General features: G+C 44.4%; 1 protein-coding gene across 4 annotated transcripts in view; it reads left to right on the forward strand.

The window, feature by feature from the left end:
• AP1G2 (adaptor related protein complex 1 subunit gamma 2) overlaps window positions 1-12,467 on the forward strand; it is a 130,068-nt gene extending 117,601 nt beyond the window's left edge. For all 4 annotated transcript variants that reach the window (XM_086923703.1, XM_086923705.1, XM_086923704.1 and 1 more), the window contains exons 21-22: window positions 9,591-9,689; window positions 11,819-12,467. In XM_086923703.1, the coding sequence (XP_086779829.1) occupies window positions 9,591-9,689; window positions 11,819-11,920 (201 nt within the window). In that variant the 3' untranslated portion in view covers window positions 11,921-12,467. The remainder of the gene's footprint in view (window positions 1-9,590; window positions 9,690-11,818) is intronic.
• The last annotated feature ends 2,628 nt before the right edge of the window (window positions 12,468-15,095 follow it).

Raw genomic sequence — 15,095 nt, forward strand, 5'->3', positions numbered from 1 at the left:
ATATAATGACAATATTTGAAAATGAGTTGACTATAATCAAGTGCTAAACAGATTACGCCTATCCTAGCACATCAGCTGAACGACACGCACCTCTCCCATCCCCCCAGCGATGTAATCAGACACCCACCCGTTGTTAACTCACCACACCTCTCATCCACGCGCGAAGACTACTCCCCCTCATACATCCCCAGCGCTGTAGTCAGTCACCTACCTGATATAACCTCTCCACGCCCCTCACCCAATGGCGGAGATTTCTCCCCCTCATACATCCTCCATACCCCCACCTTCTCCACCCCCCAACTCTCACCTCCTATGAGTATCGCAGAACCCTCCATCGGCCGGAACTTATCCCCCCCGCCCCGCGGCAGGTCCATCTCTCACCCTGTCTCCCCTCCCACGCTTAACCCCCACTACCACACTCTCCCAGCCAATGTCGCAGAACACACCACCTCCCCTACCTCAACCCCTCCTCCTCACTCCCCCCCACTCTCAGCCCCCAATACCCTCCTCACACCCCCATTGTTTCCAGCCTCCCCCATCCCTCAACTCACCTGCTCCGCCCCTCACCAGCTCCCCCACCTATGCCTCCAACATCCCACCTTCCCCATCCACACCCCTCACCCACATTCTCTCACACCCATCGAATGACACCCCACTCACTATTACCTCAGAGCCCTGTACCAACGCTAGCATATCCCCCCCCTCCCTAGCCAGTCCCCTTTCCAGCTCCCTAATCAACGACTCACCCACGGCGCCCATCCCCCACACCATCCCCAACCCACCTCTGGACATGATTATATCCACCCTCTCTCAACTCAAAGAAGAGCTCCACACCATCAAAGATCTTCTTACCACACTCACCAGACAACCCCTACCTACCACCGCTCGCTCACACAACAAGCCCCCCACCCACCCCACATACCCTCTCAAATCATACTCCCCGCGTTGGCCCTCTATCCCCGCCCGCAATCACACACGCCCCCGTCGCGCCCTCAACCCCCTCTCGGACCACGACCTATGCACCCTCCTTCGTTCATTCGGCCCTGGTCCCTTAAAACACACAACCGCTACACATCTCTCCATTCCCACAATCCTCACAAATCCCCTTAGGCCCCCCACTCTGAGCAACAGATGTTCCGTCCCCAATAATCTCAGAAAAGTCCCCCTCTCTCTAGAACACTCGACCACCCTTCTCACCCCCAGACTCAAATGCATCCTACTCAACTGTAGATCGGCCCGAGACACTCCTCCGACATTGCGGATCTCATCATAGCATTGGACCTCGACCTAGCCATTCTGACTGAAACGTGGCTAACTGAAACTTCAACGCCTATAATGGACATACTAGTCCCCCCCCCAATTACCACATCATTAGGCTCGACAGGACCGGCAAGACGGGCGGTGGAATCGCATGCATTTTTAGGAGCAACCTCTCTGTTACCAATGTCACCTCCCCCTCCCTCACTTCCTGTGAACTCTTCTGCCTTGATATCTCCAGCGAGGGCAAACCTGTATGCTCTTTACATGTCATCTACCACCCGCCCAGGGACAACCTCACCTTCACCCAAGAACTCATGGACACTATCTCATCCAATGCCGGTGGGCAGATCACTCAAATTTACCTGGATGACTTCAATCTCCACTGGAACGATCAGAAAGACGCAGTGGTGAATAGTCTCAAACTTTCCTCAATGCGCTTGACCTCACCCAAATCTGTAACAGCCCGACACACGACAAAGGATCGATCCTCGACCTCATCATCGCCAAAGAGGACGCTACCCAATTAGGGTCGATCCAACCCTGTGACTGGTCAGACCACCACATTATCACTTTCTTCATCAACGAAAAAGTAAAACCTAACACGGCTCAACCCACCAAATCCAAGACCTGGAAAAGGGACATGAAGAATCTCAACCCGAACTCCCTGCCTCCTCACACTTGCAGTCTCCTCCTTCCCCCTGCGGGCGCCCCTGATGTTCAATCATTGACCGACCTCTATCTCGATTCTATGAACTCAATAATCAATGAAGCTGCCCCCCTGCAACTGAAAAGAGTCTCCACCAAGAATTCGAACCCTTGGTATGATGGCAGACTCAATGAAGACAGACGTGCTTTGCGAATGGCAGAGCGCACTTGGAGATCTGACCCCTCAGCACTGCACCTAAAAAGGCTAAAAAACAAGAGAAATGCCTACTTTAGGAAAATCAAGCACGCAAAATCAGACTTCTTTAGCCTTCAGCTGGACCAAGCAAAAAACCGACCAAGAAAACTGTTCGACCTAGTCAAATCTCAAACCAAAATGCAACCCTCTCAATCAAACAGAGCAACAAGCGATATTCCACACTGTGATGACTTTGCTGCTTTCTTTAAGCTAAAGACCGACAACATAAGAAGTGATCTTCTCAATGATGCAACCCGATACTCCAGCCCCACCAGCATGACTACCACTCACCCTAAAAACAACCCATCATGGGCGTCATTCGACACCTACACTGAAGAGGCAATTCACAAACTGCTCAGTACCTTGAAGCCCTCTAATAACTTCACTGACCCCCTACCTGCTAATGCTGTGAAAGACTTCACCCCCCTGCTCCTCCCACTCTGGACCAAAATCATTAACAGCTCCCTTCAACAAGGCCTCATCCCAGACTCCCTCAAGGTGGGACAAGTCACACCTATACTCAAGAAACCTACAGCTGACCCGGCTGACCTGAACAACTACCGCCCTATCACCAATATCCCCACCTTGGCCAAGCTTCTGGAAAAATGTGTACAACTCCAACTGACAAAACACATTGATCAGTTTGACCTCCTCAACCCTCATCAATCAGGCTTCCGAGCGAAACACAGCACGGAAACGACTATGACTCACATAATTGACGACGCTCTCCAAATCCTCGATCGCAACGATTCCTGCCTCCTCATCCTTCTTGACCTCTCCTCTGCTTTTGACACTGTCAAACATGAGAACCTACTGGAGCTGCTAAATACCAGAATGGGTCTATCCGGGACTGTTCTCAAATGGTTCACTTCCTTCCTACATAACCGGTCTCAGAAGTTCAAGATCAACAACAAGCTGTCTTCACCAGTGCCGGTAACTTTAGGCGTCCCACAAGAATCCTCCCTATCCCCCACATTGTTCAACCTCGTCATGGAACCACTCACCACCTTGCTTCAAGCATCTAATGTACACTTCCATATGTAAGCTAAAATGCCCGGAAGACATCAAGCTTCTGAACTCCACACTCAGAAACACTCAATCATGGCTGGCCGATAATCACCTCAAATTAAATGTGCTGAAAACTGAGTTCCTTCTGATCTCACCTCCCACGAAAATTGCCATCACCCAAACCTGGCTCAATCAGTTAACTGCGCTCAATGTCCAACCCACCATTGTGGAATCTGCGAAATCCTTAGGCATTACACTGGATGCCAAGCTCAACATGCAGCAGCACATTAGCAAAGCCACTAAAGGAGCTAACTTCCAAGTCAACACTTTGAGGAAACTTAAACCTTTCCTCCCAGCTAAGGACTTCCAAACTGCTGTACAGGCCCTAGTCATCTCTCGCATAGACTACGGAATTGTGACCCTTAGCGGTCTCCCCCTTTCAACAACCGCTCCCCTAAGAGCCTCCTTGAACGCTGCTGCGAGACTCATCACTGGTTCTAGGAAACACTCGCACATATCCCCTGATTTAAAATCCCTAAACTGGCTGCTCTTTAAGGCCAGAATACAGCTGAAAATAGCCGTTATGACACACTCGGCCGTACACCACAAGTCACCCAGCTACCTCACCCAAAAACTGACTATATCTGGAGGCTCGAGATCCAATAGAAGTACAAAAAATCTACTCCTGAAACCTCGTAGATTCCGGAAGGAAAAAACATGCAAACGCTCCTTCTCAGGAATGGCGCCCAGGATCTGGAATGCACTCCCTCCTGAAACCAGGCGTATCTCCTCCACAGTACTTTTTAAGAAAGAGGTAAAAGCCATCCTTATGGCCAAGTTCACCTGAACTCTTCTGCTGCTGGAACAGAGACTTCACAGTGAAAAAAGCAACCTAGGCGGAAACAGTAGATTGCCCACACGATGGTGGCAGGACAAGGACTAAGACTGAACAGCTTCCAATTAATTACTTAATTTTATTAAACAATTTATTTTATAATTCATAGAGCAAAAACAATGACATGTGTATCACAAAAAAAATACAGGAATTTTAATAAAACATTTCTAAAACACTTTAGAAATTACAAAATAGACATGAATTAAAAATGAAAAACATTTGTGAATTCTTTTACAAGGAGATATCAGTTGTGTGTCGACGCGCGTTTCGGCGGCCAGCGCCTTTCTCAAGACAGAATACAATTTTCTGTGAATTAAAAATACAGTTTAGTATACAGGTTAAAAGTTCCTATTGATTTAACAGGAAAAAATAAAACATTCAGACATAATGCATGTTACACATAAAAATAAATAAATAACATACAAAATTTGCACGGTAATACATAATTATATTCTTGTAAACCAGTTTTTTTTAAAAATATATTGAAAAAGGAAACTGTGCAGAATAGCTGAGTCCCATATTTAAAGCAATCAAGTACTCTATTGATAAAGAGAGAGATAAAGGCCTCTACTCTAAGTCAAGGGGTTGACTTAGAATAACTTGAACGAGAGAATATAATAACGATGAGTTGTTAATTACAGGATGAACAACTACACAGACATTGATAAATTTATTCTATAACCCAAAAATAAAGCACAAGGAATGGATATTAAAGGTCACAGAAAAATTATTATAGAAATGGTGATGAAAGATCAGATGTGAAAAGACTAGAAAAATTAAGAAAAATGACAACAATAGGAAAAATAGTATGACAGAAAATATTATAGAGGGACTCTATCATTCTGGACATTTGTGGTTAGTTTCCTGTATAGGCTAAGCTAAGCCTACACCTCTAGCGTCCCTTATAGATTTTTCGGTGTCATATTGGTTTAAAATGATTAACAACCAAAGCTTTTTTCATCAGAATATTCATTATTCTTTGTAATTATTATGACATTTATCTCTTAAGGTCAGGATCATATTTTATAAAGGGCCCCTGAATTTCTTCTTATTTGTTGTATGTTTAAGAAAATACATGGTTTTAAATCTAGGGATAGAAGATGAATACTGTATCATGTACCAATTGTAATAATAGCTTTTATTATTATACTTACCTATAGCTAAATCACTACGATCATGCCGGTCGTTGTCAAGGGGGTAGAGTTTCTGCTAGATACTTGATGATAGAGAGTGACGTGTTCAAGAGGGTGGAATTCTGCAATATATTATAAATTCAAAATGAAACGCTACAGCACAACATAATTACTTTTAATGTCTAAGTTTGGGGGAAAGCATACCTAAAGGGCGGCAATTGTATGGCAAGTCCCTGTTTCTTGTTTTAAGTTTATATTTGGATATATTTCGGCCGGTAATGGAACGGTGATCGAAATAAATGACCTGCAAAAAATATAACACGATGTATGTATATAGGTAAAGCTTGTACATTAACTTAAATGAAGTTGAGTGCTTCAGGTTGCTTGTAAATGTATGTATGTAAATGTATTTGAGCTTATATAGCGCACAGCTACCCACAAAGGGTTTCCCGGCGCTTGCTTAGGGAACCCGTCCTGGTATTCCCCTGTGAGATAACCCCGGCAGGGTATCCACAAGGTGAAAGCCAGGCATCCCGCCGCGAGGGGCCGTTGTGGAGATTAAGCAAGCTATTGCCCAGAGTCGCAGAGTGTGAACCCGTGAGTTGAGAAGGCACCGGAGCGAGAATTATCGAGTCTGTGGAATATTTGAGCCCAAGACCCGCCGAGGCGGGGAATTGAACCCTGGTCCAGGGCCGATCTCAGCTTCCGGGTCTGCCGCCTCTAACCCCTGAGCCACACTTCTCCACATACTTGATATATCAAGTATGTCGAGGCTCATTTACCTGATAAAAAACGTTTGATCTCGTCGCCTCCACGGAATGTTTTAAGCTTTAATTTTGACTTCTGGTTCAACACAAACTTAAGCTGTAAAAAATGAAGGCACATCTTAGCACTTCGTATATGGACTAAAACACAGATGGTATTCGAAATGCCGGCAGTGGTCTTACCGAGCCAGTGAATTTTTGCAAGCTTAGGATCCATGGTGGTGGTGTAATGACGGTTTGAAAAAGCCGTATTGAAACTTCAAAGTACAGCACGCTGGGCTCGATGTATAGCTATTATTACAGCGCAGTACTGAAACCAAAGAAATATACAATGCTGCATTAGTATGTATTTTCTTAAAAGCAGAGAAGCAGCATGAATCCGACTTACTTTCTCAACGAGAAAGTATTCTCGTCTGCGTACCTTCTGACGTAGCCGTGATGAGGCTTCAACAGAGAGTGTTCAGATTCTGCCGAGTGTCAAGGATATAAACACCGGGTCAGGACCTGAAACTAACGAATTATGAAGCGTTATTTTAGAGCTTGACTTGGAAGGGCTATTTTACCTTATCGCACTACAGTCTAGATTTATCTAATCTACGTACCTTTTGATATTAAAAATCCTGGCGCGTGGAGGCGAGCAGATGTCTTGAACGAGTTTCCGTAGTAAAATTGGAAAGGCCGTACTATGCGCGTCTTTTTATCTAGACAGGTGAAAGCAATTGACGTGGTCACATGGTGACGAAGGCGGAGTTAAACGCGAAGAAAGACTATAGATTACAACTACCAGTGGAGATATAATCTCTCAAAAGAAATATTTGTTTGGAAAAATATAAGCGATAAGTAAAAATGAATATCTATGTATTTCCAGAAATGGGAAATACAAATACCACAGGAGCAAAGACAAATTTCCTTTCTTTTTCTAAAATAGGTAGTCGTTTTAATTATTCCACGTAGCGCTCGGCACCTATGAGAAAATATTTCTTTTGAGAGATTATATCTCCACTGATAGTTGACTAGTGGATCCCTTTATTCCTTGGGCTTACCTGGTTGCCCCAGACATGCACTGACTCCCCTCCAAAGGGTGAGTCCCTCAGACCTTGCAGGTCTGCACCAAAGCCAATCTTTCCATTCTGCTTGGGTTGCTGTTGCCAAGGCGTGTTGGGTCCAATCCAGATACCGACGCTGCAGCACTCGACATCCGACGTGGGACAGCTCGAATCCAGCTTCTGGTTGTCGTCGACGCCTCCTGGTGCTCGTGGCTGAAGAGTCAAGCTTCACCTACATCACCTGAAATCACCAGACATCGGCTGGCATCTCTTTGTCGCCTTCTCACTGGCTAGTGACCCAGACTCTGTCCCCTCTGCTTTAAGGTTCTTCAGATCTCCGATCCACCCTTTGATCCATCCGGACACTTTTCACCTGGTCCCCTGCAGCACTTCTTTTCAGCTTTCCATTGGAAACAACGACAAACCCAACACGAAAAGACACCTATGCACCCGGGTTCCCTGGGTGAGGTAACACAAGTACTTCGGTGCTCCTGTGGGTCTTGACTCTCGAAGTGTCCAGTACCGAAGGGGTTTTATCTTAGTCCGCTCCCAAGTGTCCTTATTCTTTAAAATTGTAACTTTAACTTTCGCCATAGAAGTTAATGGTGATTCACGGCTGTGTTTACACTCTGCACGCGTCCCCCGTGGGTCTCCTGCGTCCCTACCTTGGGCGGTTCTTAGTTGCCCCAGCCATTCTACAGGCCCTAGGCCTTGCTTCTATCTCTCTTGTGGTTCTTATACCACTTTCATAGTATATGGTTTGTGAGGCCCCTAGGGCAAAACGTATACTGCGCTCATTTACTGTGTGCTATTTAAGTTCTTGTATTGTACTTTTGCCTCTAGCCTCATAAGGAGACTAGAGGGGTGTGTTTTAGAATAAATATATATATTTTTATATATACCTGGTGTGGTTCTCCTTTCATTTGATCATCCATGAGATTATAGACTGGTAAAACAAGCTGCTTTACATTCCTTCAAGACTTAACCTGAAGGCTGCTCTCCACAGCTACCACTAGGATAGCTTTCTATAAAGGTTGTCTAAACCTACCATCAATAATGGTCGTTTATATAGTGGACATCATATGACAGGCCAACTTCTCACACTGCTTTGTTTTTGACTTGCACGTGTTCGTGATGAAATATGCATTCTATATTTTGTGTAATAACTGAGTACGCTTGAATTTGAGATTTACGTTGCTTCAGAAAGCCTTGAAACCTAGATCTAATGTTCATTATTTCAGGAAATACAACAGCATAACTAGACTTCTTCACAACCTATTTGGCGACAGCCCTAATGAGCAAAACCATGTTTGCAAGTTAATGCACAACTAACTCTGAGCCACAAGTGATGAAAACATTTTGGATCTCAGATAGCTTTGGGTAGTGGGAGCTGGGAAGGGTGGCTGCAGCTTTGCAGATGGAGCAAACGGGTAAACTAGAACAGGCTTCTCCAACGAGTAGCCGGTGAGCTAGTGGTAGCTCTCACGCTACATGTAAGTAACTCTTCTGTGTGCATTCCAGACTACTAAAAAACGTTTCCTTGGTTGAATTAATGTATGTATGGCAAAACGGTGTATTCAACGTGTATTTTCAGAACTCATGAGCTGATATTATTTCAGAAAACTTGTTGAATTTCCAAAATCCATTTTTAACCTTATTTTTTTGTGATAAATTATACCAGAAGACATTACTATTATCATTACTTGTGCCAGGGGCATTGCAGCTCTGTCGGTTTTGTATTGTTCATGTATACAAATCCTAACAGACAGACATTTTTTCATTACTGGTGGCGACCCTGTCTGATGCACTGAGGTTATCACTGCTAGTCATTTTAAATGTGGTGGCCACTAATGTAATCGTGTCTGATGTGGTCACTATTACAGCTCTAATAATGTTAGTAGCTGGCCATGACTTTCATCGAACACAAGTAGATCTTATCACATAAAAAAGGTTGGATACTCCTGAACTAAAGCTTCCTGTCTAGTGCCCAGAGGCGCAGCAGAACCGTGCTTGTAGGGGTTGCCTCTTCCCAGGAGTGGCTTTAATCGCTGTTCTCTTTTAGTGTGCAGTCTGAGTTGATTTGTGAATGTGGTGCCCTGGTTTGAGGAAGATGTGGAGGCCACAGTTTCAGCATGATCTCTGGGACTTCTCTTACGTTTCTACTAGGAAGAATGTCTACATGTGAAAAGCCAAGTTCTTTCCACCTAGCCGATCACCTCTGATCCTTAGCCAATCACCTCTGATCCTTAGCCAATCACCTCTGATCCCTAGCCGATCACCTCTCATCCCTAGTTGATCACATCTGATCCTCGCCGTGCACTCATTCAAACACTCTGTTCCACATTTGCTCTTTGTCTGCTCTGGATCAGGGTTTTTGATCCTGAACCTCCGTGATTTTAAACTACACAGTGGGTTTGTACAGTTGGTCGCCAGGACTGGTGGGTCTGGACAGTCAATAAAGTGTTTGTCAGGGTCTGTACGGTATACAGCGGTAACAAAGTGGCCTTTCTAAGATGTCCGGCAAAGGACATTGAGGACAGACTCCAGTTGAAAGGTGTAACTCGAGGCTGTCTTCTGTTCCAGAACCTTCAACTGCAGCTCCAGGCCCCCAGTGGCAGCGTGGTACCCGCCTCCAACGGGGGAGTCATCACTCAGCTGATACGGATACTGAACCCCCAGAAGGTAATGAAGCAGAGACCCCGAGAGGAGTGTGTGTGTGTGTGTGTGTGTGTGAGAAACAGCCTTGGGTACAGCGATGAAATAACCATGATCAAAGAGAACAATGAATGTGGTAACCAGGCCCTGAGAGAGTGTGATGATGAGGAGGAGGCCCTGTAGAATCAGTGTATATAATCATCAAAAGGCACCAAGTGATGGAGAATGTAAAATTCTAGCACAAAGAGAGCGGCGATTGTGAGGATCTGTCACTGAGAGAGCAATGAATAAAATAACCAGGCATCGAGAGACAAATGAATGTAATAACCAGGCAAGGAGAGACAAATGAATGTAATAGCCAGGCACAGAGAGAGCAATGATTGTTATAACAGGCACCGAAAAAGCAATAAATGTAATAACCAGGCATCGAGAGACAAATGAATGTAATAACCAGGAATCTGTAATAACCAGGCACAGAGAGACAAATAAACGTAATAACCAGGCACAGAGAGAGCAATGAATGTACTAACCGGCACCGAGAGAGCAATAAATGTAATAAACCGGCATCGAGAGACAGATGAATGTAATAACCAGGCATCGAGAGACAAATGAATGTATTAACCAGGCACTGAGAGACAAATGAATGTAATAACCAGGCACAGAGAGAGCAATAAATGTAATAACCAGGCACCAAAAGAGAAATTAATGTAATAACCAGGCATCAAGAGATGAATAAATGTAATAACCAGGCATCGAGAGACAAATGTAACAACCAGCCACAGAGTGAGCAATGAATGTAATAACCAGGCACCAAGAGAGCAATGAATGTGATAACCAGGCACTGAGAGAGCAATGAATGTAATAACCAGGCACCAAGAGAGCAATGAATGTGATAACCAGGCACTGAGAGAGCAATGAATGTAATAACCAGGCACCGAGAGAGCAATGAATGTAATAACCAGGCACCAAGAGAGCAATGAATGTGATAACCAGGCACAGAGAGAGCAATGAATGTAATAACCAGGCACAGAGAGAGCAGTGAATGAGACATTCGGAGAAGAGAGAGCGGTACATATACTCCTGCACCAGGAGGGTAGTGAATGTGGTTATTATGTGCCAATTCTAGTGTATGTGGTAATATACCACCAAGAGTGAGTAAGATAATGGTTGCAAGAAAATGAGAAAGTGTAGTAATCGATGCCTGAAAGTGCGTTAAATATGACAAATGGACACCAAGAGTTTAAAGTGCACTGTGTCCGATGATAAGCCCAAGAGAAAGAGTGAGTACTGGGCAACAAAAGAGCAGATGGTCTGCTAGGCACACATTGAGAGTTCAGTGTGATAGTCATGCACTTGAAGAGCAGCGAGTTTAAAACTCGGGCATCATGATAGTGAAATCAGACACATGCAGCACCATGAATGTGATTGTAAGGCACAGCAAGAACAGTGATTGGCACTGGTTGTACTATGTAGGCAAGGGGAACAGTGAGTACAAAAGGGGTGGTGATGGACGGAGCATCTGAATCAATCAAACACTCACACCCAGTCAAAAGATCTGGGTTTAATCCATCACCGTTCTTTAGCCCACTCTGCGACCCCAGTTCAGACAAGGGGAACAGTGAGTGTCATAAGTGATCTGTTAGAGCAGTAACTATGGTACTAAGGACAAGGAGGAAGCGTGATAATTAGACCCTGGTAGATCAGCAAGTGTGATAATCCGATACTGGGAGTGCAGTGAGTTTGAACTACCAAAGGCCTGAAGAACATTGATTGTGATCATCAGGAAGAGAATTGAGTGTATGTGTACAAGGACAGCAGTGGGTGTGACATTCAGGCATGGGGAGCACAATGGATGTGGTGATTTTTCACAAGAAGAATTGTAGTTGAGTGCATGGAAAGCAATGAATGTGGTAAAAAGGTCAGAAACTAAGAATACGAGACAACCAGCACACAGAAAAAAGTGAGCAAGATAATTTAGCCTACAGTGATGAGTTAATGCAATAATCTGGCTGACATCCACTTTGTGTCTGATATAATGTCTGACATCATTCACATTTACATCCTCTTGCTTCTGTTCTTCTGCTTTGATCTTACTGCCCCTTCCATCCTGCCTTTAACTTCCTACCTCTACTCTATTTCACTCTTTCCCCTCCCAGGTGCAACTGAAGATGCGACTACGCCTGACTTACACCCACTTTGGGAATTCTGTCCAAGAAGTCTGTGAAGTTTCAAACTTCCCCCCAGCCACCTGGCAGTGAGGCAACACGTGGAGTCCACTTGGCAGGCAAAGAGGAATAAACTAAGGAAACAGGCTATGATGGAACAGGGGAGCAGAGAGCAGCTTCCATTTCTATTGCACTCTGATGAGGCACCTGCACCTGTTTGATAGTTGTTTGTTAACTTTTATAAACTGGACCTTTCCTCCTCTCCCTTCAAATCATTGACATCCCCCTCCCGTTCTTGGTTGGTTTTTTAGTCATCATGGCCGAAGGATTTACCAGCGCAGTAGAGGTGGTTGTGGACCCAAAGCTGTGGTGAGCTCTTGCAACACCACCGCAAGACTGGTATAATATTGTTCAAAATCACTAACTTGTGCTGTTTCATGCCTCTCTTCCATTATTTCGAAAACAGGATTTTCATCAGTAGCAGCCTCTGTGGGGCCTTCATACGAACAATGCAAGCCACCAAGATCCTTATTTATCATCACTTGTTACTCTGATTTTATTGTGAACACTTTAGCTTAATAGCAGTTGTGTAGTGACCATGCAACAGAGGGTAAAGCAAATAAATGGGGCTATATTTGAATATATTTGTTGTAACACACTTTTTCTCTAGATCTGCTGGCAACTCTTGCAGAAAATCTGTATATTTACATTACAGTTCTTACATATCTATATTTATATATAGGGTTGAGTTGTGAGACTGTTGAATCTTTGATTTAGGGATTCTCTGTATTTGAGTTAGGGTTCTGAGAAGCTTCGACTTTGGTTTAGAATTCTGTGAGCTCTATGTCCTTGGGGTTGGGTTTTGAGAGCCTTGCATCTTTGGTTTGGAGTCCTCAGACTTTGTTTTTAGTTCTTACACCCCTAGATCTTTAGGTTACACTCCTGAACGTTAGAGTGAAACTCACAAATCCCTGTTTCTTTAGGCTAAGTTAGAGTTTTGAGAACCCCATGTCTTCCAGATAGATTTGTAAGATCTGGATCTTTGAGTTATTTTCATCGTTCTGGTTCTTTGCGTTAAAGTCTTGCAATAGCTGGACCTTCTGTTCAGTGTTAGTATAAATTAAACGTTCCTGTGTTGATATCTTTTTCTACTAAAATGGTGCTTGGGAAGAGGCTAACTTGCAAGCATAACAGCAGTTTTTCCATTTGCTATTCACATTACACAAATTAGGTTAAACATGCAGACAGAAAAAAAATGTAGTCTAATTTCATATTACTTGCATGTGTTTTTAGGGGTGTTAAAAGTGCCTTGTACCTAGTTGATGGATGTAATAATCCGATCAGACAGACAATAAAGAAAGATAGGAATGAATAAAATGGCACAGAGTTATATGGAAGCATGGGGGCAGTGGGGCATTGTAGTTGACTAGGGAATTAATGAGACTACATAGATCTATAACCATTAGGGAGATGCAAGGAAGCCAGGGATATGATTGAGTAAAAGACTAAACACTTTGGGCTTGGTCATTGTGGCATTCTTTCCTCTCAGCTATGTTACAATTCCAATAGCAATATTTCTGTTTTCTATTCAGGGAAGGACTCTTCCAAATTACACAGAAACCATTTGGGGAGGAGTACTGCAGGGTCATGTAGCAGAAAGCTGTTGAATCAAGCAGATATTTCCAGGGCTCTCGCAAATACAAGTCAGACTTATTAGTGCAGGTCAGTCATTGATACCGCCCAAGTATATTTTTTTATTGTACCAGCAGCAGCAGCAAGAATACAATAGTATAAAACAGCTACCTCAGTTTTTAGTGATTACATTACCAACAATGTTTTGGGCCTTTAGCAGTCCTCTCTCTGTGAAAGTGCATTTGCAATTGTCTTACTTCTCCTTATTGAATAAAGCTCCTGATGGCCTTTAACATGGACCAGCCACGACTGAACCTGCAGTTGAATCCCTCCTCATTGGAGCCGCTTCCGATCGTTCAGCAGCTATTCAAGGGGATACTCTACCTTCTGATGGATACGTCTAACCGCAGATACCACACCTGGCGATTATTCTCCAGGCATCAGCCTGGATCGGGAAACTTTCGAGCAGGGCTCTGGCTCTCCGGTGAGTGGCATCATACAGGGTCCACGCCACATTGTTACTCTCTTGAAGTGACAGATGGAGCCGTTTACGAGCACCGCCCAGGTGTGCTGACATCAGTTCCTTTCTATCTGTGCCTTCAGAGAGGAATCTGGGGCTTTTCTTTGGTCTCCAAGACCAATTCGTTCGGGAAATTATCACCCCTTAAACAGAGTTCAAACAGTGTAGGGACTGTCGCAAACAGATCAGATCTTTGGAGCCTCGGATTGGAACACAACTCCAGTTCCTGTGGTGATAGCAAGGCCAAACTTACGATCACCATCCTAAAAATACTCCACACCACAACCGGTTGAAGTAAAAAGAAGGTCCTAGTCCCATGGCAGATTGTCACGGACAAAGTCTTAGGATAAGTACAAGAAAAGCATATGAAGTTGAAGCGGGAATTTGCCTCTTCCCTCCATTTTCGGACTCCAGAGGGCGTAAGGTTGTCAGTCCTGATGTCAATGATCTGGTCTCAGTCGTGATCTCCGGAACTAATCAGAATTGGGCCCCGCTATGGCCTGAGTTTCCAGGTCTGTTGGCTATGTTGCAGCAAGTAGAGCCTTCAGAGAAGCTATGCTGCTCATTTTTGGTATTTTAACGGTTCCCTCTTGCGTGCCTTTATCCCCAAGTATCCAGACGGTCGTCCAGTCAGACTTCTACCTATTGGTCTGCTCTCGGTGCATGTGCGTCCCTTGAGCCTGCTTTGGATTCAATATAGTCTACAGTGCTCACTTTGGTTTCGATGCTGGAGGAGGATTTGCAGCACTCTCTGCTATCCGACTCTGAGCAGAATCCACCAAAACTGAGGCCACGCCCAGCTCCAACCAGAGGCCAACCAATAGACAATCCTTACTATTCTGACACTTTGCCCTTACCACACCGTAGGGACCAAGCTCTGTACACTCTTTTCAGTTTTGACTCGGACAATGACAATAATAATGAAGGGGGTATTTTTATCCCACAATATGATGAGGAAAACTGGTCTGAAGAACTCTAAGATGCCAGTGTTCTGGATACTTCTCCAGATACTGGTGTTGTGCCTCCCTGCCAGTTCTGCTATGGAGGAATGTGCCTCCTTTTCAGATGTGTTGTGAAAGGCAGCAGAAGTGTTCGGCTTCAACTGCCCACTAGGGG

This window comes from Lissotriton vulgaris, chromosome 5 (genome assembly GCF_964263255.1).
Source record: "Lissotriton vulgaris chromosome 5, aLisVul1.2, whole genome shotgun sequence".
In the NCBI taxonomy this organism is placed as follows: domain Eukaryota; kingdom Metazoa; phylum Chordata; class Amphibia; order Caudata; family Salamandridae; genus Lissotriton; species Lissotriton vulgaris.